We start from the raw sequence: 24,677 nt of genomic DNA on the forward strand, positions 1-24,677 counted from the left end.
TTTGCATTTGAGTCCTAAACATTGAGTCAGACTTTCTTTTTTAGAGTGTACATGTGATGTTAATAGGTAAAGTGGTCCTAAAAAGTTCTTCAAAATCTGACCCCATACCTCTGACCTATAAATTACAGATTCAAAATTTCAGGCTTTACAGGACAACTCGTAACACACACACACACACCATAATTTAGTGTTTTTCTTCTGACTCACTTCTACTTCTTTCTATTAAAAATATAATTTCACTATGCAGTTTTCAATAAGCTTTTTAAGTTTTTTTCACCAGAAAATGATATTCTTCATACTTCCAAGACTAGCAACCACTTTGTTGAAGTCAATGGGGATCCAAATAAAGAATAAAAGAATAAAAAATACAAGTGGTCTCTAAATCGGACCCCTCTGTGGGCAGCCCTGCTCTGGTCACTGCTGATGAAGAAGAATGCATTCTTTAATGTGAAGGGCTGCCAGCCAACATTCATGGCAGTTGCATTTTTTAAATTTATTACATCCCTGATGTTTTTCTGAACTCAGTATCACTTCCACTCGTCGGCATATTTATAGCCGGATACAGGACAGAAGGAAAGCTGTTGTACACTTTTATTTTTTCGAAGAGAACAAATCTGGTTGTTGCTGCAATCCCTGACATGGACATTCCCCATGCACCACGAGGTCGCCAGACAGTCAGTCAGCAAAACAATATTGCTGTAAACTGTTCCTTCGTGTTAAGTGAACTTCCCGCTCCGCTTCAGTTCAACAACCTCAGCCCTAGTCCTGCTCCGGAAATTATTCACATGATAAACAGGCCCTGTTTCTGGACATTGAGGTAGCGTTATACGTCTGAGGAAAAGAAGAAGGGGCCAGTCGTGAGGTACGCACTCAAAACACGTTCGTTTTTTCCCCACCCGTATACCGTTGAAACCCGTACCCTGCGCTGTGATTGGCTAGTAGCTCATACTCACACCCAATCAAACAAGGCTAGCGTAGGAGGCGCGATACTATTGGCCAATCATAGCGCAGGAGGGCGGGGATTGTCTGAATACGGGTGGGGGAAAAAAACAGAAGGCAACTCAAAGAGCGGCGCGCGCCTGATTCCCTTCAGTATTTAAACGGCTGTCGGAGCACGAGGAGCATCGCAGCCAGCCTTTAGCTTATTAGCTTAACAGCACATAAACCCGTTGTAGACGGTCTAATCAGTTATCATCCAGTCACTTTTGGAAAATATCAGCCACTTTTAAAACGACCACCATGTGGATTTATAAAATACTGCTCTGCGTGGCCGTGCTGGTTTACTCAGGTGAGTTTGACTTCTTTGCAGCGGTTTCGGGTCTCTGAGGTACCGTTAACGGGTTGTCTCCAGTAACGAATCTTGCTGTATTGGAAAACGGTTCAAACACATTTTCGGTTTCAGAGTATATTAAACACATCAGATAAAAACAAAAACAGCGTGTTGTAGAAGCCCAAGTTGAGCTGAGTCTCTAATATCGCAGGTGAGGACTGAACGGACATTTTAACGGCTGAAGTTCAGTCCTGCCGCGAAGAGGAGAGTAACCTTCAGCGTCCACCTTCTGTTGTGACACTTTTTTCGGATGTTAAATGGAGTTTCGTAAACAGGGAAAAGTGTTGTAGTGAAAACAGCTGAGTGGGCGAGTGGGTCGTCTTCGCCAGAACATCTGGATGAATGAGTCATCGAGTGGGGAAGAGGAGAGAGATGTGCAGATATACAGCCATGTGACTGCTATAGGCTGTAAAACAACTGGGCTGCTCTAGATTCAGATGTTGTAGTTTATTTGTTTGCCTTCCCTAAATCCACAGGCCGCATGTTTATTGTAGGAGGAAAGATAAAGTGATGGTGACTGAATTATTTCGATCTCTGTCATCTTCCTGTGCAGCTGAAGCACACTGAATAGTCTCTGTGCACGGTTGAGTTGAGTGCATGGAGTGTTCAGTGAGAGCAGTAAGTGGGCCCAAATTAGCTCATCCTGCTTAAAGGAGAAGGTGGGCCTGTGGGGATGGTTTCTGAGAGACCACCTCTTTTGTACGTTTTAAGGATTGTTTTTGCATAAGAATATAATTAGCAATGTTTAAGGAAAGTCTAAAAATGAAACATGAGCTCCCTCTCATTTTAATTTCAAGAGTTGATGGCCGAAGGTTCAGGCTTGGTACCAGGGGAGCTGCTGTTGTGAATGAGGATGCAGATGTGAATTTTTCTCTTTCCTCTTCAATCTTGGTGTAGACCGCATTTAATATGCAAGCCAGGCTTTGGCTACAGTCTGACTGCTGTACTTATCCTTAAGAAGTGTTTTTTTCTTTTTCTTTTGGCCATTAAGACTTAATGCTGTGACCATGTACAGTGATTTTGGACGGTGAGACGGCAACTTGCTCATGCGTGTGGAAGTTTGTCTCTCTGTACTGAGGAGTTTTGTTACCCGATCAGTAAGGACTTGGCACGCTTCCTTATGGCCCTCATGATGAATCTACTCAGCCTGAGTCACCATGCTTAATCAGACAATGATGGATGTCCTTGCATCTTATTACACACTTTAGATTACTCTTACACTGAAAGGCATTGAACTGGCTCATTTTCCACTCCAGTACTCTTCTGCTGCTCTGTTCATTTATTTTAGACTGCTACTGTACGATCTGATTAGGGAGGTGCAGTCTTATTGGAGCCCGACTACTTGTTAGGCCCCACATGCTCTGTCCTGTATATGCTTTATTCACTATTGTTAGGCTTTTTTTTTAAAAGAGCTGCAAATGTGATTTAACATGGTCCTCAGTGATTAAGCACAAGCTATCACAGTGTTGTTTTGCATGGCAGAAAGCAAGAGACACGCTCTGCAAGACTACCAGAAGACTGATGGGGTTCGCCTGGTCGCTCCACCTGACTCCTCCTTCATGACCAAAAGCAGGAAGATGAGTGTGGGAAAGTGCGCCCGTCGCTGCAGCCGCAACAGGAAACTCCCTTTCACCTGCAGGTATTGAAGCCTATAAAGGTCAATATGTCCAGTCAGTCTGTCTATTTATAGAGACCTGTGAAGGTTAATACTTGTAGTTGATGGAATTTATCTTTACAATGACAGTACCTCCTATTGAAGCATTGGAGAGTGACTATATGGAGAAATGTGTAGCCTGTGCCCTCCAGCATTTCTCTTTCTAAGCTTCCTCTGGATTTAAAGAATAGTGCTTTGCCCTAATGCACACTGCACAGTGTGCTCAGAGGAAGCAGCTGGAAGCGACATCACAAGTGAAAATCTAGATTCAGCAGATCAACTACTTCCTATTTTCATGTTTTGGGCAATAGCCCTTTTGCACCTTGGGAGGGAAATGCCACCCATACTTTGTACTGACACTGAAACAAGGATTTGTTGGCTTCTGTTACTTAAATTGCTTTATGGTTGGAACTAGAAATACCATATTATTTGAGAAGGATAATCATAGGAAGCAACAAACTCAGACAAAATATGTAGGGGTTGTTGTTAGCAGCTAGTTATCATTTTATTCTCTTGTCTTTACCAACAGTTACCCGTTTCACAAAAAATGGTTTATCCGAATGAATGAATGAATGAATGAATGAACTAATTTGCACACAATCTTTCTCTCTAGAGCCTTCAACTTTGATCAGAATGGCACAAAGTGTCATTTACTCTCCTTTGATACCCTCACAGTGGGTGTCCGTACAGAGAGTGACTTCAACTATGACCTTTACGAAAAAAAAGGTAAACAAAAAAGATTGCTTTTGTTACTTTTATCTGCTGTCCTTAAGTTTCAATTTGACAAGGAGAATTAGCTTCATATGATTTGATAAGTACAGCCTTAATTCAGATTTTAAATAGAGAGATTGCTACCACTAAATAAGACCTCCAGCTGTTAACATCTGTTCTCTGTTTTTCATGGGAGACTTTGGACTAAGTACATGCAGTTTATTAATGTGACATCATGTGACTACCTGATGCTGTTTAAAAACATTAGGTGGCATGCTTCAGAAGGTTTCCAATGTGTTCAGTTAATGAAAGCTACAGTGAAAATAAGTTCATGAGCTGTTTTTAATTGTCTTGATTTCTGCAGGAATGATTCCTAAAATGCAGTCAGATCTTGATCAAATCACAATAATAAATAAAGACAGTCATATTTAACAAAATACACAGCAGTTTATTTTGCTTTATTATCATTGTTTAAGCAATCAAGGATGTTGATGGACAAAGTATGTGAACCCTTATTTAATAGCAGAAACTCTTTTATTGACAATATTCTCCACAAGATGGTTTCTGTAACTTCTGATCAGTCCTACCAAGTAGATGATATTTTTAACTATCTCTCCTATTTCAGTTTGTGTTTCAGATCACAAAACAGCATTTCAGAGGGGCTCAGATTTGTATATTCAAAAATATGGAATTTCTTCTGTTTGAGCCACTCCTTAGTTTTGAATTGAACCACTTTTATTTTTGGTTACATGCGGATGACTTGACATTTTACTGTATAATATCCTGATGCCAATTGAAATATATTGGACTCTCAATGATTGCAGGCCATCCAAGCCCTGAGATCCACTCTACATGTACTATACCTCCTCCACCATGCTTCATAGTTGAGAAGAGGTTTTAGTGCTGTTACACAGTATTTGTTTTCTGCAAACAAATCACTTTCATTTTCCAGAAAGTTAAACTTTTCATCTCCCATCTGTCTGTATAGCACTGTTCCAGTACTTCTGTGAACAATTTATCCTTTAGCAAATTTGAGACAGGCAGCAATGTTTCCTCCTCGGTAATGCCACTTTTGTCCAGTGTTTTTTTAATGGTAGACTCTCAAACAAACTGAGTGCAGGAGATGTCTGCAAATCCTTAGCTGTCACTTTCATGATCCTTTTCATTTGTTTGAGAATTCTTTGGCGAGCCTTGGTATTGAATTTTGTAGAATGCCTTGACCTGATTTTTTGCCATGAGCGGTTTCATGTCGCACACATCTGGAGTGAAGAAATTATGTATTTCACATGCAAATTTTAGACTGAATGCAACTTTAGTGAACTTTCACATGCAAATTCTTGTGTTCCATCAGTAGAACCACTACTTTGGTTATGTTGACCTCTGAAGGGGCGAGGCGTCGTATATCAGCACTGAAGATCCAAAATAGAGTAAATGCTAATTTTAGCAGTGAGCACATCCCATACTTAACCACTAGCTATAAATGAACACAAATAGAAACTACACGACGCAGTCGGGGTATAATCATCTTTTCTTTTTTATGCTGTTTATGGTTTGTGAGTTAGCCAGCTTGGTAACTGCTAGGTTAGGTCTTTTGCTGCAACTTTAATTATCTTGTATTGTTGGGTTTACTTTTGTGTTTTTATTGTTCATGGGTGCTGAGTAAGCCAACTTGGTAAATGCTAGGTTAGCTGCTTGGCTAACTCTTGCTGCACACATGAGTTACAGCGCTACCCCCAACCACACCAGTGATCACTTTTTAGCTACAACTCAGTGTGTAGCTAAGTGTAACTGTGCTTGCTTTTGTGTTTAACTGTTTATGCTTGTTGAGTCACGATAATGGAGTATTTGTTTTGTCGCCAATCTCTCTATCCTCCAGGACACAGTTTGACACCCTTGGCCTAGAGTTTCCATATTTTTACCATTAATGATCTTGATTGTTTAAATAATTTGCGTTGCAATAAATATGTGTCAATGTAAAATACTGTGCGTGCTGTTTGGGAAATAGGTGTGTTCTATTTTTATAAGTTACATCAAATTTATTCAGAAACTCAGATATTCATGAAGAAACTCACACATTTTCAAATGTCTCACAAACTGTAGATGTAGATGACCTACACGTACACACTGGCATACACATATCCAAAAATAGTCACATACACACACACACACACACACACACGTCAGAAGCTCATCTCGATAATGAGATGACTCAGCATTTTGAGCCTGTGTCATGATCACAGTGTCTGCTATGTCAGCATTGCTTGATTTTCCATACTATTTTTTTCTGGTGTATTCACAAAAGCATCTCTGTGAAGCAATATCTTGGGCTTATCCACAAATGTATGGCACATAAGTTTACTGTGAGAAGTAAATGTGTTTGTTTAATGGATCATTTTTGCTGTGTTACTCCTGCAGACTTCATAAAGGAGTGCATCATCGGCACAGGACTGAATTACAAAGGGAGGAGATCCGTGACCGAGAATGGTGTGGAGTGCCAGAACTGGGCTTTGAACACCCCACATGAACATCAGTAAGCCCCTCTCTCCATCCCTCTTTCTTCATGTCTCTGTTTAAGGACACTTACACTGTATTGCCAGTATTGGCATTTTTCTTTGACTGGAGTTCTTTGAAAATCGTCTTGTGTCTAGACCACTTTTAACATCCCTTTCTCATGGCCCAGTTTTTTAGACATGTTTTCTCCATAATTGAATAACAAATGAAAAACAGTTGCATTGGAACAGAAGGATTTCAGATCTCACAGCAGCCTGCTTTGATAATTTAGCCTAATGATGAAATCATTTAGTGATTAATTTGGCATGTTATAAGAGCTGATTATTTGGCCTCAGTGGCTCACTGGAACCTCCCTTGTCCAGCTCTGACCGAGAGCTTTGTAAAACTCTAATGATGTAGCAGAGTCAACAAGCCTGTGAATGTCCAGCAAAAAAATACTACTTAAAAATAAGTACTTTTCTCTCCATGCTGCCCTAACAATGTACAATGGAATACAGCCATACCTATGAATAGTTGGAAATAGCTCTACATTTGTTTACAAGCAGTTCTAAAAATAGCTTCAGTGAAACTGTGTAGAGTTATAAGAGATGTTGTGTTTGCAAGGTCATTGTGAAGGGTCAGTGTAGTGGTGGGAGTTTGACAGAAAGCAGGACAAAGCTCAGATAAGATAGCAAATGTGAAGGGCTTATTTGCCAAGAGTTCATTATGACTGCAAGGGTTCATTAGGGATGCTGTCAGTTTATTAGTCTTTACTAGGGATGGAGAGAATAGTAAGACCCTGTCTCTCTGCCAAAAGAACTATAGATCTCATGACTTCAAAAAGCTGCCGAGACATGAAAAGATTATTACATTGAAGAGACCTTGAGTCTTTTTAAGTCTCTTTCCCTCTCTCTTTGCTTCTTCTACAACTTTTTATCTTTTCTAATGGACTGTTGTGCAGTTAACAAGTCATGCTCAAAATGCTCCCCTCTGGAACATTAAAGGCATGTTTTTTTATCTGTGTAAAAGGTTATGGATCTGAATATACCAAAATGGAGCCATGGTCCAATATGATACCTAATTTGTCATTGTCTATTTGTATAACATAGTTAGGAGACACTGGAAAACAGACCTTTAAAAAAGTTAGTCTAAAAGCAAATATCCCATAATTCTAGCAAATATATATTTTCAAACGGGTGAAAATAGTCCCCAACAATTCTCTTTAAACCACTGCACTGGCAGCAGCAGTTCGCAAGACACATAAGTGACATTTAGGCTTCATTCTGTGTTTCTCTATAGTGATGAGTAGACAGTCAGGACGTTAGAGGGATTTATGGGGTTGCTCACTTTCAGATCTTTACACTGAGATTCACTGTGAAACTACTGGGTAATTGTGCTCCAGCATTTTCCTGAGCAGTCGGTTTAGCCTGTGATCCTTGCAGTCAGGTCAAGGTCAACTTGCTGTATATGTTCATGTGTGAATAAATGCAAGTTCATATTAGTATTAACTTCCTTTTCATTTCTTTTTTGTTCCTGACAAAACAATATAATTTGGATCTCAAGGAGATTTAGAGCAACTTATTTTCCTCACAAATTAGCTGCTACTGTGCCTGTGTAATGGCATATTGCTTAGATTTTACACATATATAATGATGTTTCTCTTCTTTGCTCAATGTCAAATGGAAGGTCAGAGGTACATTTCCAGTCTAAAGAGTTATGTGATGTGTGAAAGATGCTCTGCGGTCATAGAGGCTGCTTCTTAAAAAAACTTCAAGGAATCTGAGAGTCTCTGTCTCTTTTGATCTGAACCTGGGTCATGGTTTTGTGATTTACACATTTGAGTAGGAGTGTGGGGGAGGACTGGGAGCAGGTAGGATGGCTGTGTTACTGGTGCATTTTTTCTTTTTTTCCTTTTTCCATTTTTTAAAAATTGTATTGGGTTTGAGAGGAAATATGCCTTTTTTCTATGTTAACAGGCACACAGAAATCTCAGTAGCACACCTGTTTGTTGTTGCCTGAATTTACAGATAAAATGAAAGAATCCTTTGAGCTTACCCTCATGCTCTCTTTATGTTTTAACGGTTCAGTTTCCTACCCCGGCTACACAAGCAGAAGGACCTTCAAGGAAACTTATGCAGGAATCCAGACAACAGCACCACAGGACCATGGTGCTTTACAAAGAACCCCAACATACGCTACCAAAACTGCAACATTCCCCAGTGTTCAGAGGGTAAGGAGCAGCCAGTTCTCCAGCACTGAAAGTGGATGAAATGAAACACGAAATTGGACAAACACTATGTATAGTTCTGCTTCTTGAGAAGTAGTTATTAACTAAGAAAATGTTATGATCTTTCTGTTTAATTTCATTAACATAATGATTTTGCGAGTGTGTCATTTAAGGTACATTGGGAAAATTTTACACCATAAGAAATCTACCATTCTTGCATGCACTTTGCAGTTTGCTAAATCAGGAAATGGAAGAATGTGGACTGAGTATGCAGAATGGATGTAGAGGGGTTTTTACTGGAGATAGCAATCAAGCAAACAGAGACAGCCTCTTGTCTATTCTCAGAGTGCTGTGGTAAAATATGGCTGGGAGGGTTTGTTAATAAATTAGTTTCCCATAATCAGAAACACACACAGAGGGATGTAAAATCAAGGTTTCATGAAAATGGCCAGCATAGACATCTGTTTCCAATATGCTGCTCCAGGCTTTATAGCAAAGTACAAGTCATAACAGGCTTTAGAGAGAATACTGATACTTAGGTGACCTCTGCTGTGACGTCTGGTTCACTCTAACATTGGGCCACTATGACTAAGCTCCTACATTTCAATTACTCGTTTCTATAACCTTTGATCGTATGAAATCTGTTAGAAACTACAGAGTTCCTCTGGAGTCATACTGACAGCTTAATGGGTGGTATTTCAGGTTGTTGAGGTAAGGTGTTACCTGATTTAGCACTTAATCTAAAGGCCAGAGTTTGAGACATAATAGCAGTCTTCTTACTGCTAGATGAGAAAGATGGAAAAGATAAATTACAATTAAAAATAACCTAAGTCCCTAAGCCATTTATTAAAATGTGCATGTGCGATTGTGCATTCAACATTCTATCATCAGCTGTTTTTTTTCCTTCTGTTTAACGTGACGGTCATGTTAAAGTAAATGTCTCCTCTCTGAGCATGCTAATGTACCTCAGCTGTGTGTGTAAGTATTCCTCTGGGCCTAGTCCTCCAGACTGAGATTCTTACCAGTCCTGTTCTTCTCAACAGTGCAATGTATGACATGTAATGGAGAAAGCTACCGAGGACCCATGGACCACACAGAGAGTGGCAGAGAATGCCAGCGCTGGGACCTGGAGGAACCTCACAAACACCTCTTCCACCCCAAAAGGTAGGAGCCCTCCTGGCAACAGAATGGCTCATGGGACAGCATCAGTCAGCAAGCCTTCTGGGGCGTTTATAACCAGGCCAGTGTGATTAGCACTGCTAATCAGTGCATGGCAGCCACACTGTGTCAATAGGATGAGAACACCATGCTGATTAGGCATACAGAGAGAGAATGTGTACACATTTCTCACACTTTTGTATAAATCTCCTGAGCACTTTGGGTTTGTTCTGGTTTCCTAATTTATGTCGCTTGATAAATATTTGCATTATCTGCATTGCTGTGTTTATTCTTCATGGGCAGTGTATTATAAGGTATGGGAGAATCTTGAGGGCACAGTACAAACATACCAACAATACTTAATCTGTTTTCAGCCTTAACAAAAGAAGTTATATGAAAGTTATAGTTTTTAATCTTTTAAGAATTATGCATTTGGTGTTCATTCATTTTGTCATTTGTATTATGCAAATGGTATGTATCCCAGCATTGCCAGTTGTGCACAAGAGTGTTGGTTTTGTCATTTGCTCCACACACAGGAATTGCTGAGATGTATTTTTTGTGCATGATGCAAATGACAAAACTAACGCTCCAAAAGCTGACTGTTGAAAAATCTCTTGTAGCTTCTCTTGTGCACAACTGGCAATGCTGAGATTTACACCATTTGCATGGTATAAATGAACATCAGCTTCATCAACTTTTTTCATTAAATCAGCAAGATGATTTTTTACTTGGATCCAGACAGTCTTGGGAATCAACTGTGACATGGTTTTAGAAATAAATGTCAGTTTGTTTAGCTACTCTCCCATAAGAGCCTCTAAACTCACAAGAACCAAAACTCTTTCATCTCACAAAGAATTACTTGTACTACATTTACCTCATGAGGAATGGCATTTGCCAACAACTTCTGAAAACATTTGAAAAAAAAATTAATAAAGTATATTCCCAGCACTTGGCAGTGTGGGAACTGTGTCATGTCCCTGTTTAGCATAAATCAGTAGAAAAGTGACCGTTTTGTGTGAACCTGCCAAAAAGACAAGTTCAGCCATGTTGTTTTAAGCTTTTAAGACTTTAGGGTTCATCCAGGCAGTTCAGTGAGACCCCACTGACTGCAGCAGTAGCATAGAATGGGTTGCTCTACTTGGCTTCAGGTTATTGTTGGTTCTCTCTGTTGTAAATCAGTACCGCTATGTATGTGGGCCAACAGGAGTGTAGTGTGTTGACTTACTGTTGCCCTTCCTCTGACAGGTACCCAGATAAAGGCCTAAAGGATAACTACTGCAGAAACCCAGATGGGCGCCAGCGACCCTGGTGCTTTACCACTGATCCCAACACTCCTTGGGAGTACTGCAACATCAAACAGTGTGGTGAGTTTTTTATTCAGTGTATATGTGACAGGAGGTATGTGGCTTTTGTGTGTATGAAGGATAAGAAGGTAGAAAGATAAAAAAGAAAAAGAAAAGAAAAGAAGTTTGCCAAATTTACAGCTTCCTCTTCTGGTAGCTCCCTTCTCATTTGGGACCGTCACAGGAATGTTGTTTGCAGCAGTGAGAGGAGTGGAGGGTTCGCCCATAAAACTCTTCTTTCTCTGCTACGCTTCCTTGCTCCTCGTGTTCACTAATGTCTCTAAGTATTTGTTTTTCCTCATCAGTGCACTGGTGCATGGCCTTATCTGCATAAGAGCTGGGCGCTGTGGTTTAGATTGCTATGTAAACCTTCCATCCACCCTTAAAACATAACATGTGTGTGGGTTTCACCCCCGCCACAGCATTCTCAGACAGGCTGTACATACAGCAGCCTCATCTCAGCACCCACTAACCTGTTATTATAATGACTCTCCTTCACCCCTTCCTCCCTCTCACTCTGCCGGGGGTTATTTTCATTAGCAGGACAGCAACGTGGAGGTTCAGGGAGCAGTGATGCAGGAACACGGGCCTGGTGTGTGTTGGCTGCATAAGCTTTAATAGTTGTTTAAGCTATGCTTGCATTTGAACCACATTTGTCTTCTGCTCGGTATGACAGAAAACGGTTTGCGGATCCAAATTACCTGCCTTTCTCTTTCTTTCCTGCCTGGCAGAGCAGATCATGCTTTTAAACACTCTTCTCTTTAGCCCGAAAATCTCTCCACAGATATATCTCATATACTGTATGTCGATGCTGCGTAGACGCTGACGCACAAGGCCTGTAGAAACGATTAGAGCCTCTGGGTCCATTTAGATGGCCTTGGTCCACTTGGAACGTGTGCCTGTTGTCTATCAGATTCCCTTTCTTCAGGCCAGAACACACTCTTAAAACCTACCCTGCTGTTCTGCAGTAAACACAGAAAAGCCTGAAGCACAAAGTGTCCTATTGTTTCTACAGCTCTACCTTGCTGCTAATGAGGATAAACCCTACACGACACAGCCTGCGTATGCAGCCCTACAATTTGACTAAACAATATTAACATAGCATTACAAAGGCCTGTGTAATAGGAGCATACATAATGTAGTATTCTGTTTTTCTGCTTTTTTTTTCCAAAGAAGTGAATTTCATTCATTAATTATTTGCCTTTCATACGTGTCAAACATATTAGTGTACTGAAAGAGTTTCAGGCTGTAGGGGTTGAAAGTCTGTGTCTGATCAATGAGTGTGATTGGCTACAGAGAGTTGCAAATTTAAAGTATATGCCAATGAAAAATTGAATTAAGTAAGGTTGCTGGATGATGTCAGAATCACACACAATGTGGGTAGATAATTGCTATTGTCGATAATAACCTATATTTGATGATTCATTGCACTGTGGAAGAGCAGAACATTTAGGGCAGGGCTGGGCTTCTGTGCTAAAATATCTACAAAGTGCATTTGTAACCCTGTAGATATAAATATTAGATTTCTCCGTAATGCTAATCAAGGTAGGTATGGTCCCAATTTCATTTTATAAATGTTTGTGTATTGGCATTGCCATTGGCAGATATGTTCATGAAACATATTGGATATGGACATTGACCCAATTACCATACCGCTGCATTACTAGAATTAGGTTTTACCAGAAATCTGCTGTCGACTGTTTTTATCAGTTGTACCAAGCAACTGCTTTGACTCACTCGGGAAGCATTGCTTTTCCTTAAGAAAAACAGAGCTATTGTGACTGCAATCAGGACTAGCACAGTTGTGGAGTTAGTGTGATGTGTGATTCAACATTTATCATGCTGAAGAAGTAATGTTGTTTATCTCTGTAATCCTGTCTTTCTATGTCTTATGCTATATCTTATGCTCTCACTTGCTTTCTCTCTTTTTCCATTTTTCCTCTTTCTCAGACTCTGACAACCAGAGTGATCTTGAAAGTACTACTACATGTTTCCGTGGTAATGGAGAAGGGTACCGTGGGACAGTGGCAGTGCCTCATGAGGGCTTAACCTGTCAAAGATGGGACACCCAGTTTCCCCATTCACACCCCTTCATGCCCCAAAACTACCGCTGCAAGTGAGTGCTTATTCTTGAGAAATCACATATGATCTGAACTGATGATTTTTTTCTCAAATATCTCAAGCATAAATGTTAGAAAGACCACAAATTACATGTAATGCATAGATATAATGCACGTAATTCCTACAATTCCTATAATTCTGTAATCATTTTGTAGTCAGCTTACAATGAGGCATTACTGGGGTTCCCACTTTTAAAGTGCTTATCTGTGGTCAGGATTGAGTCCTACTTTAGTAAAGTGCAAACTTCTATAGTTTATAATTGTATAGAAATATACAAAATTAAATCTTTTCACATTCTCATTCTATGCCACATATTCTCTTTACGTTTGTGGGGGTGTGTATGTGTGTGTGTGTGTGTGTGTGTGTTTGCACATTGAAGGGACCTAAGAGAGAACTATTGCAGGAATCCTGATGGCCGTCATGCCCCTTGGTGCTTCACTACTGACCCTAACATCCCTTGGGCCTTTTGCATGGACATCCCACGCTGCGGAGCCACAGCAGCTGAATCTGAAGGTGAGATCCATTTGCTCAGCAAACAGCATACATGTATTTTTTGTGATGATATGCCTTTTTTCTCTAAGATTGTATGTACAGTGCTTTGAAAAAAGGTGTCTCAGCACCATATTTGAGCTCTTCTAGTTATGTGGCTCCCATGGTTCTAATAGTCTTGGCCTACTGTTTATCTGCATTGCCTTATAGGTAACTAAAATATACACAGAAGTTATGTGTTTCTACTCATACGCTATATTTCCAAAAGTTTGTAGACATCTGCTCATCCAACATTTCCTCTGAAATTATGGGTATAGGGAGTTTGCCCTAGATGTTAGAAGCTTTGTACTAGATGTTGGAACATTGCTGTGGGAACTTGATTGATGTTGGATAATTAGTTCTGGATCACTGGATCAAGGTATTTAATGGTGCTCCAGAAAACACAGTTCCACTGCTCCACAGCCCCAGTCCTGAAGATTTTTATACCCCTCTAGTCAACACTTGGCATTGGTCATGGTGACCTTAGGCTCTTGTACAGCTACTCCAGAGTGTCCTATTGTATTGGCAGTGTTTTTCTGTGGCGATAATACAGGCACAGTTGAACACCTGTGTCAGCAGTGAGTGCACCTTAAAGTAGTTCACTAATTAGGAGTGTCTGGATATTTTCAGACCTATAGTGTATTTGTCATGAAGAACAGCAAATTGCACAGTTTAAACTACCGGTTTATGACCAGATCAAGCCTGCTGTGACATGCTGCACTTTTTTATAAATCATTCTGTCTTGATAAACACCATCAGTGAAATTACATCATTACATTACAACAAAGAAAGGCCACAAGAATCGGTGTTCTCTTTCATGCTTATGATCAGCCTATTGTTTTTTCCTTTCATTGTGGTTGCTCTTTAAAAGAGTGAGAGGAGGCCTTTTGCTTTTTGTTTCCACACCTTTACATATCAGAACAGTCCAAAATATGTTGTTTTGTTTTGATTTTGGTCTTTGCTATTTGGTCTTTGTTTTCTCCGTGGTCTTGCAAAATATAAGATCCATTCAGTTTCTCTTTTAATGCAGTGATTCTGTGAAGATACAACTATTGCTCTCTTTCTTCCATGTCTGCTTTTTGGCATTGGTGCAGACTGGTCCCTGTAGTCCAAGCTCCATAGAAAACAGCAGTGTGGGAGACAGAATGACTCAAACATTAATCACCACTGACAGCTTCGTGTGACTGGCAGGGCCCAGGGGACATTGCATGGAAGGACTTACATAGGCGCTGATGTTAAAATCGATTTAGCTGCAGTTCTGATTGGGGCCACTGGGATAAGAGGCTTAGGGACCATGGGGAAATGGGAGCTGTGATGTGTTTCCGTAAGCACCATCAGCTTGTTGTAAACCTGACATGCAGGTTTTTTGGTTGCATATGCAATAAAGTCTAAGTGGGAGCATTGACATATGTACAGTAGGCCTTTGCGTAAGATCCACTGTTACACTTTGTAATCTATTCCCTCCTGACCATGTTCCTCTATTTTGATGTGGTGTTTCAGAGTGTTATACAGGCAGTGGGGAGACATACAGAGGCAAGCAGATGAAGACTCGTTCAGGCATCCCCTGTGCTCCATGGAAAGATCAAAGTGAGAGGTGAGACCTTGTCCTGAAACTTCCATCTCAAGTGTACACTAGATCTCATGCCATGCTGAGTGACCCTCAGGATGGGCCAGAGGAATAAAGTGTTTAGGACCGAATTACAGGCAGAATCCTCCCCGCTTTATTATAAGACAAAACAATAAAAATTTATGTTCATACAGCACATCTTTTAAGCCACTGACATTCACTTAGTTTCCATGGAAACAAAACTGGGTCCATTTTTTACACTTTATTCATTGCAGCATCTCAAGGACAGTCTCATAATGCCTCTGTGCTGCTTATGAGATGAATGATCTATTTAGTTCTTTGGTTCAAGGGTACAGATCAGTAATAAAATTAATGGTTCAGCCTGAGATGGTAAACGGACAAGTATTTTCTATATTTTTATGCCTTGTTTTTTAGTGGATCACACAGTTTTAGCTTGAGTATAGTAATAACCACATATGCCAACTTGTGCTGTTAAATGTAAAGCTTTTGCATATGTGTATTTATCTGAAACAGGCAGTGCAGCAGAAGCCAGTAATGTCCACAATGACCCTGAAATGGGGGGCATTAAATAACTTCCCTGTTTTATGAACAAGTTCCAGGTCAAAGTTCTCTTTCCCCTGTCTCTGCAAAAACCCACCAGGGCAGTGAAACAAAGCACAGGGGTCCCTGGATTGTCAGGGTGTATTTGTCTTGCTTGAGAAAATAAGCCCCTTGCAGTTTTCTGTGGAAGAAAAACACATTTTAGTGGAGGACCCCTGTTTTAGTGAACTCTAATTGATGTTAAAGTGTGGCGGTTGGAGTGACTTAATTCCCCAAGAATTACAGGCAGTCTACCGCAGCTGGAGCAGCATGCTTTAACGCTGACCTCTGCCCTCACTACACCCACTCCTCTCCCAAACCTCTTGCAACGCGCACATCAAAGGTGTTCAGGTTCGTTGTTTGGCTTACACCCTACAAGACATCACGGCCTGGTCATAGGTCACTGACAGGAAACCTCAGCCATGGAGGGTTTAAGCTGGTGTGAGGATTGTTGGAAATTAGAAGGAAGTGTTCAGCCTCTCAGGCCTGTCTCCATCGATGAAGCGTGTGGGTTTCTTTGCTCATATGGAATTCCTGCTAGAAATTTGTAGTGTTTTGACAGTGTTGTTCCCTGAATGTAGAGGATTCCTGGCTGTTAATGTGGGAGAGCTGAGTGAAAAAGGTCATGTCATGAGTAACGCTGAAGCCAAATACTTCTCCATTCCTCCAGAGAGGAACAACCTCACAGCTACAACAACCAGAGAGTACAGAGATAGTAGGTATAGGAAGACCTTTGTAGCACGTGAATGCTTTTCCTACACATTCTGATTAGACTACTTAAAATGTTAGAGGTGAAAACAATTCTGCTTTAGAAGTACCCATGAGAACTAAGCACATGCCCACTTTGACTGTATCATAAACCTTAGACTCCATTACACAACTGATTTCTTATTTAGGTAATTCTAGAGTTTGAATTCTATGATTACGTAGCATCAATGTTTGTAAGCATTAGCTTACATAATGTGAATATATTGTCTCATAATTTGTGCCGCAATATTTGAAATATTGTTTTGGGTTCTCACGGCCTGCCGGCCACTTTTGACAGATTTTACTTTGTTTTCCACCTTTTTTCTCCTTACTTTATTCTTCACAACTTTCACTACTTTAATCGTTTTTAAATTTGGCACGTTTTTTATTAGGCACAAGTCACCCACTCAGCTCCGAGGTCTACAAGGACATGCACTGATAAGAAACTGGGACATAAACAGTGAATTTGTTCTGTATAGTACTTTTAGTGCAGCCAAAAGTCTGTTTGATTTGTTTGGCCAAAAAGATCTCTATGTTTTACGTTCTGTATGTTATATGTAACATGAACTTCGACACATACATCTACATTTGCAAAAAAAGTTTGAGATGCTGTTCAGCATTATTTGATAAACAAATTTATTAAAGCAGAATTTAAACAAATTTATTAAAGTAGCATTTAATTATTATAGAATATTATTATTATTATTATTTTTTTTTTTTTAATTTTACCCGATTTTCTCCCCAATTTAGTCGTCTCCAATTCCACCCACTAGTTAGGACTCCCCCAATCACACGATGCTATCAACGCTAGGAGGGTGAAGGCTAACACAGGCTTCCTCTGAGACCTGTGAAGCCAACCACCGCTTCTTTTCGAACTGCCGCTCACGCAACGTCACTGGACAGCCGAACGCACTCGGAGGAAAGCGCCAACCGCCAGATCTGTTACGTCAGCTAACAGACGCCTGCGCTGACTAGCATCGCGCTGAGTGATGGGGGGAGAAGGAGGGGCCATCCCACCCACCCAGAGAGAGCGAGGCCAGTTGTGCTCTCTCGGACTCCCGGCTACGGATGGCTGTAGCATCACCAGGGATCGAACTCGCGATCTCCTGATGATAGGGCCAACGCTTAGACGGTTGCGCCACTCGGGAGCCTCTAGAATATTATTTTTTATTGTTTTATATTTTATTTTTTCATACACTAATGGTAACTATTATGGCTACTACACAGTAATGAGAACTAACGTTTCAGGTTTTATTCTGCACTTTGGGTGATGGATGGGTTGGTTTGGGTCACTTTCGGATAGAATTGTGTTATACTCAGGTCAGTTTCGTACTCAAAACATGGTTATGTGGGTCGAGCGGATTTGGTACAGAATTTTGTTGGGCTCAGGTCAAGTTTGTCATGCGATCGTGTGTGTCGGTTCTGGTTGGGCTCTAAAAGAATAGTCTTGTCCTGTATTTGTATTTGGACCAAATTTTCAGGCCCGATCAAAGCTCTAGTAAGCATACATCATCTCTCTTTTCTATATTATGACATTATGCTAACATCATCTAATGCTTCTGTTATCAGGAAAGAGCGAGAGGTGGTGACGCTAAGCGAAGAGTTGGAAGGGAATTTCTGCAGGAATCCAGACAAGGACAAGCATGGGCCATGGTGTTATACCAACAGCTCCCTCATCCCCTGGGATTACTGCACAGTCAAGCGCTGTGAGTTATACATACATACATAGCTGTATACACCTAATAACTGTCTGACAGCCTCTAAATAGATATGAACACTTTAAATTGTTTGACAGCAAATTCTCTTATGTTACACACATCATCATAATTAGCAGTTTTAAAGTTTGTCTGAAAAGGTTAAAGAGATAACACATGGGCCTTTTGGCTTAAAAGCCTGTAATGCTGTAAGTTAACATTATGATAACTCCACCCAATCTAAAACAAACAAAACTGAAGAATGTTTTGGTAGTGATTGCTAATAATTTAATAATTATACAGTTAATAGTTCATTCAGTTTGTTTAAGCACCTTAAATTGCCACTCAAATGTTTATGTACTTTGGAATCATTAAATACTTGGTCAATCACATGTACTTCACTTTTGACATCTACTATCAGCACTTATGCTTTGGGCTTTACAGCATGTAGCATGTAGTTAATGAATTCCAGTACACACACACACATACTTTCCACAAAATGTATTTAATTAAATAGATTGAGGTCCACCTGGATTTGGCTGTCAGCACCTCCTCTGTCTCTGTCTCTCTCCTTTGCACATGCACATAGACACTGTCAATTAATGTGAGGTTCTTCACGATCATAGATCATGCTCAGTCAATGTGAAGACTAAGCAGTCCCACATGCTGTAGTAATTTGTTCCTTTGCTGTTTTTCAGGTGAGCCGTTACCAAATGCTCTACCACAAAAAGGTAATTATATGCAGAGTATGTTTAAAGTGTCTTATTTGTTTTAGTTGAATACTGTTATCAGTTTACATAGAATTGTAAAATCCATTTTCTCCTTGTTTTGTTTGTTCTAGCTGAAGTCCCACAGGCCTCCTGTTTTGTTCATAAGCAAGTGAGAATAGTGGGTGGGGGCCCAGTACCGATTAAAGAGGGCAGTTGGATGGTCAGCATACAAAAAGGGTGGGTAACTTAACAATGACTCCAAAAGTTTATTTCTAATTATTAGAATGTTTACAGCAGGTCACAGTAAATATTGTGGGAATAAATGTTGATACTCTTGGCTGCACTTTGTGGGACCTTTTTCTAAATCTTGTTTTTACACAATGTGCCATTTGTATTTGTACCATGGCAACATCCCAATTTGAATTCCCTGGAAATTCCCTTCTAAAACATGTTTAGTGATCTATGTCGTATTATGTGAAATGCCTGTAAACGTCTGCCTGGTGCATGTTGGTTTATAATGTGTGAATGTCATGTTAGCCACGTATAGACGGCTTTCGCTCTTATGTGCTGCTGTTCTGTTCAGGGCCACTCATTGGTGCGGAGGCTCTCTGGTTCGTGAGGAGTGGGTGCTGACGGACAGAGAATGCTTCTCCTCATGGTAATTGTCTGCAGCCCTGTTACTCAAACACATCATGTCCTGCATTTGACCTCCAGATTCTCAGGGCAAAAGGGCTCTTTCTCCAAATCTTTCATCATTTGTTTTACATATCTGACTTAACAAATCAAAGCCACTGATGCTTTGGGACCAAAGATATTAGAGCACCACCATATATGTACATTCTCACCGAATGCCCATGTGAGAGGATGCAATCCAGAGAGTCACTGAAGGAATTTTTGGTTGATTTATTGGGTTATTTGTACATTTTCCTGTTCAAGCACACAGAATGATAATATGATAATGATAATACTGTATGCTCTTCTTTAAGCTTTTCTGGCTTCTAAGAGGCAGTAATACACTTTAGAGAATTTTACGTGCAAGGCCTCAAATAAACACCTCTGTGAACCAAATGAATATGCTGATTGCAGGCAACAAACGAGGATCTTTTTCTCTTCCTCAGTGTTCCTGACCTTTCAGAGTACAGAGTGTGGCTTGGCTCTGCACATCTGAATGAGTCTGGCGAGAATATTTGGACCAGGCAGGAAAGGAGAATTGCTCATGTTGTCTGTGGTCCAGAGGGTTCTGGACTTGCCCTGCTGCAACTGGCACAGTAAGACCTTTCAGCCATTTGAAGTCTAAATATCTACTTATCAGTATGATTAAATTCATTTTTTCTATGTGCACATGTTTCTATGTGCCTCATCCCATGAAATATTTGTTTGATATTTGGATTATTCAATAAAATTCTCTTATTGAATTTAGTAAGAAGATTTTTTTCAACTAGTTTTCATCTACCACAAATTTAAAATAAGTGTGGTGGGTGCAGTTTCTTACAGAGCTTGTTAAATGTCATTAAATGACATTGTTCTGTCTCTATCAGACCTGCTTTCATAACTGAACATGTGAGGATTATTCAGCTGCCTGTGGCTGGCTGTAGGATTCAGGAGGGCATCTTGTGTTCCACATATGGCTGGGGAGAAACTAAAGGTGAGTATTATCTTCGACCCCAGGTTTAGGGATTCTTCTGCCCTGACCATAACAAAATAATCATACCATGTAAAAACCTTTTAGATACTGGACATGAAGGCACATTAAAAAGTGTTCAGCTGCCTATCGTCAGCAACGAGCGCTGCGAACAGTTGCATAGAGGAAATCTTCAGATCACTAATGCTAAAGTTTGTGCTGGTGGAAAGAGGGATGAAGGAGTATGTGAGGTGAGAAGATTCACATATAATATAATGTACATTGTATCTCCTCAAGGGAGCTTTCAGTGAGCTATCACAATGAACAGTATAATGCACATTTAATTTTTTTTGGTTTAAATATAATTGGAATAACACTATATATGTGTTGTATTTCCAATAGAAAGACTATGGTGGACCACTGGTATGTCAGGAGAAAGGGAGTAAAGTTATCGTGGGTGTGAGTGTCCACGGAAGAGGGTGTGCTCGACCCAATCGACCGGGCATCTTTGTCAACGTAGCCCACTATACAGGATGGATTCATAAAGTGTTCAAAACCTATCCCTACTCAGACTTCAATTACTAAAGCAGAAGACCATGAAGTGGACAACCCAGAGGATCCAAACAAAAGTTCTAAAGCAAAGCCAGACGTAACCCACATTTCACACTTACAATTAAAGTTGTGGTTAGTAGTGAAAAATATGTCCAAAATATGGATTTTGACCTGCCTGGGTAGATCTGTTTGGTTAAGAACTGTTCCGGTGTGGGAGTGTAGTACATAGGCAGCACTGGACTTATTGTGAACAATGACACTGAGAAATTAACTGAGCAAAAACAAGTGAGACACAGACTCTCTAAAGACTTGCTTAGAAAACTAAGGATAAGGACTACTGGTAAGTATTTAAACATACTACCAGAACCTGCACATAATGACTGTAGCAATACCTAAAGACTGACCAAAAACCTCAAATTCTGGAGGAGGACACTGGCCCCACCCACAAAATATTCAGCTTTTTTTCATTTCGGCTCACACATAGCCTGTCAAACTAGGAGCTGGAGGAAAAACAAGGATTTTTGGATTGAGGAATTGACCTGAATCTGGATTCATACCAAGAACTGAATTCACAGAGATTACTAACACATGTACAGTATATTTAAACCTCAACTATTAAATAGCCTACAGTATTAGCTGTATTACAGAATGGTGTGTATAGTATACATGTAGAATATCTTGTGGATAGTAGTATTCATAGGAGGCTTTTTACCCTTATGCTCCTGATAATACTTGAATATATACACATACAACAAAACACTGTCTGCTCTAATGGCACTTCCTCATTTCAGGTATCGAAGGTTAGGTTTGCTTTATTCAGGTGTCTGTTTTGTGACCAGTGAACAATGTAGTCATAACGTTCATGCGTCCCCCACCTATGCCGTGCTTTGGTTATTATCAGAAGCCATAGAAGGATTTGGTGTTGTAAATAGTGTAGTCATTTGAGTGTTACAAACACTACTGATGCTTGGGTAGGTCTTATAGACCTTTTAATTGAGGCTTTAAGATGTTTTGCCTTCATCTTCAGTGTTGTTCTATCAAGTGGTGTTACACATTTCAGAAAGGAATATGTGTGCATTAGTTCTTGACTTCATCTTAAAGGGGAATTCCAGTGATTGTTCAAAATTTCTGAATAATTCAATGGTTAAGATGTAAACAGAGTCTTTCAGAGCGGTTTGATGTGAAATGCTCCATTCTAGAGAAACTTACAAAGTCAGAATTTTTCACAACATTGTTGGTCTAACCCTGTAGCATTTAATGCACCTAAAAGCAATATCAGAAGGTTGTTACTAGGAATGTTTACAACTTGGTTGCCTGCTGCCTGAAACATTGTTTTACGAGAGTTTTGTGACAAAAAAAGTATAAGCAGGATGGAGGGTCGTAAGGCAAAATAGTAACGAATGAAAATGTATTTTAGATGTACCACTGTTTTACAGTAATCAACATTACTTACAAAAAACACACATGTAGGTTCACTAGTTGTTTGGGATAATAAATAAAATGGCTATATTTTCATAGCAGACATTGTGATCTCTGGTTCCTATCACTACCATTGTAGAGAAATCAGAGTCAGTAAGTGTCTCTGCAATGCACCATTTCACATCAAACCCTTCGGAATTACTTTGTTTACATCAATTGAACTATGTAGAAATTTAAACTTTAACTTAAAAAACTGGTGGAATGCCCCTTTAACCACTATACTTGCCACTAAATAGGATAAAAACAACCTGAAATCCAAAGGAGGGTAAAAAGTGATGAATTTGGATTTTAAGTATATTGTATACTTTTTTGAACTCATTAAGAGTGTAAGGGACTGAGTTTGTGTGTGTGTGTAATGTAGCGTTGTGCAGTAATGTTCATAAGAATTGCCACTGGCAGGTTGCAGCTCTGCAGGACAGAGGGAGAGTATGTGTGTGTTTATGTAGAACAAATACCTAGGTCTTCTTCCACAGGCCTAGAAGAAACAGGTCTTGTTAGGGAAAGAGATTAATTTTAATGTTTTTATATCCTGGATAAGTTGTAAGACAAATCCCCCATCCATCAGAGTAATTTCTCCTGTGTGGTCGTGGATTACTCTGAATACAAGTTTCTCATTCCTGACCTCTTACTCTGGACTGCCTCCAAAAACAATCGACTTGGGAAATTACCTCCAAAACTATGTCAGCTAAAACAAATACCACACTGAAAGATGGCTCCTAAGTGTTTGCATTCTAAGCACTTCTGATGCTAATGATGTTGGTTTAAATGAAGGATGAGTTTAATTTGTATGCAAGTCCAGCAGCACAGGACATTAAAGGGGAATTCCACCAATTTTTACAAATTTCTGTGTAATTAAATGATTAAGGTGTAAACAAAGTCATTCACAGTGGCTGGATGCTTTCTAGAGAATCAGAATTGTTCACAATGGTGTTAATAAGAATTCCTGGAACATTGTTTTTTTAAATAGTTTACATTAGTTTTGAGAGATTTTGGCCTAAAACATATTTTAAGTGCATTTGTGGCAGAGAGGTACATGCAGGGTGATATTAGGCAAAATAGTCCCCAAAGAAAACTTATTTCAGTTTTACAACTATTTTACCATCATTAACATAGAAAAACTCATGTGTAAGTTCACTGGTTGTATTGGATAGTGAATAAAATAGCTTCTATTGTGTTGTAGACACTACAACTCCTGGTCAATCTCACCACCACTGGAAAGTAATGTACACAACTGTAAACCTCTCTACAATTAACTATTTTCACATCAAACCTCTCTGAATGACTTGGCTTAGATTTCACCAATTGAATTATGCACACATTTTGAAAGATCAGAGGAATTTCCCTTTAAGCAATTCTGAAGATGTTACATACAGTGCTGAAGAAAATCAAGACATATCAAATACATATCATACTCTGTGATAACTTTATGATGTGTTGTATAATATTTTGCATCCTTCCCTATTTTGGGATTGGGTAAGAAAAGCAAAGACAGAAGGTTGATGCCATTCTATCACAAAATCACAGAGCAAAAGATCACAGGTGCAGCCTGAGTTTATGAAAGTGTGCGTATAAAGTATTAGAATAATCTACACACATCCATCCTATTCATGTCAGTTAACAGTTTCTTTGCAGTTTTCATTAGAATCTTTGTGTAAATACGTTTTTCTGTGTGTGACACTCACTTACTGAATGTACAGTGCTGCTATCTACAAGGTTGTAAATGTCGTCAATGTACAGTGTATTTCCTTACTCATACAGTCATCGTGTGGGATTATTCATATTCAATGTATTATTCAACTGTATGGTATGGTCATGTTGAGTTACACTGACAGCTGTATTTATCCGCTCCCCCTGTGATTGTGTTCATTAGAATTCCTCTATGTGCCTTTACTCCAGAATATTCTTTTATCATGTCTGAAATAAAATAAAATAAAATAAGCAACAGTTGTACATTTTTTCTACACTGAATATTGTGTAGTTTGCCACACGGGTGGTAAGTGGAGGTGGTCTGTGTTACTATTATTACTATTATTTCTTCTGTCTCCCCTAAACCTCTGAGCATAGGTTTCCCCAGGCGAGGCACATCTGTATCCATGTTTGACAAATTACGTTATGTCTCCCTCTTCTGGTGCTTTGTTGTGCTTC

At 39.7% G+C, this 24,677-nt stretch overlaps 1 protein-coding gene across 1 annotated transcript; it reads left to right on the forward strand.

Annotated features, from left to right (window-relative positions):
* The first annotated feature begins 1,097 nt into the window (after positions 1–1,097).
* LOC118817902 (hepatocyte growth factor) lies at positions 1,098–24,470 on the forward strand. The gene is made up of 18 exons (XM_036584905.1): positions 1,098–1,288; positions 2,813–2,969; positions 3,598–3,710; positions 6,111–6,225; positions 8,273–8,415; positions 9,456–9,576; positions 10,816–10,934; positions 12,864–13,029; positions 13,414–13,547; positions 15,063–15,156; positions 18,046–18,182; positions 18,869–18,901; positions 19,012–19,117; positions 19,464–19,538; positions 19,999–20,148; positions 20,419–20,525; positions 20,610–20,752; positions 20,904–24,470. Exons 1-18 carry the CDS (start codon positions 1,240–1,242, stop codon positions 21,084–21,086), a joined length of 2,145 nt encoding a protein of 714 aa, XP_036440798.1. The 5' UTR covers positions 1,098–1,239; the 3' UTR covers positions 21,087–24,470.
* Positions 24,471–24,677: the final 207 nt, after the last annotated feature.

This window comes from Colossoma macropomum, unplaced genomic scaffold, assembly GCF_904425465.1.
Source record: "Colossoma macropomum unplaced genomic scaffold, Colossoma_macropomum, whole genome shotgun sequence".
Classification (NCBI taxonomy): domain Eukaryota; kingdom Metazoa; phylum Chordata; class Actinopteri; order Characiformes; family Serrasalmidae; genus Colossoma; species Colossoma macropomum.

Bases quoted from the DNA above. Each gene is read 5' to 3' on its own strand.
- LOC118817902 (XM_036584905.1), top strand. From the start codon at position 1,240: ATGTGGATTTATAAAATACTGCTCTGCGTGGCCGTGCTGGTTTACTCA. The intron at 10,935-12,863 runs GTGAGTTTTTTA...CCTCTTTCTCAG, and splicing joins CTGCAACATCAAACAGTGTG to ACTCTGACAACCAGAGTGAT. The intron at 18,902-19,011 runs GTAATTATATGC...TGTTTGTTCTAG, and splicing joins AAATGCTCTACCACAAAAAG to CTGAAGTCCCACAGGCCTCC.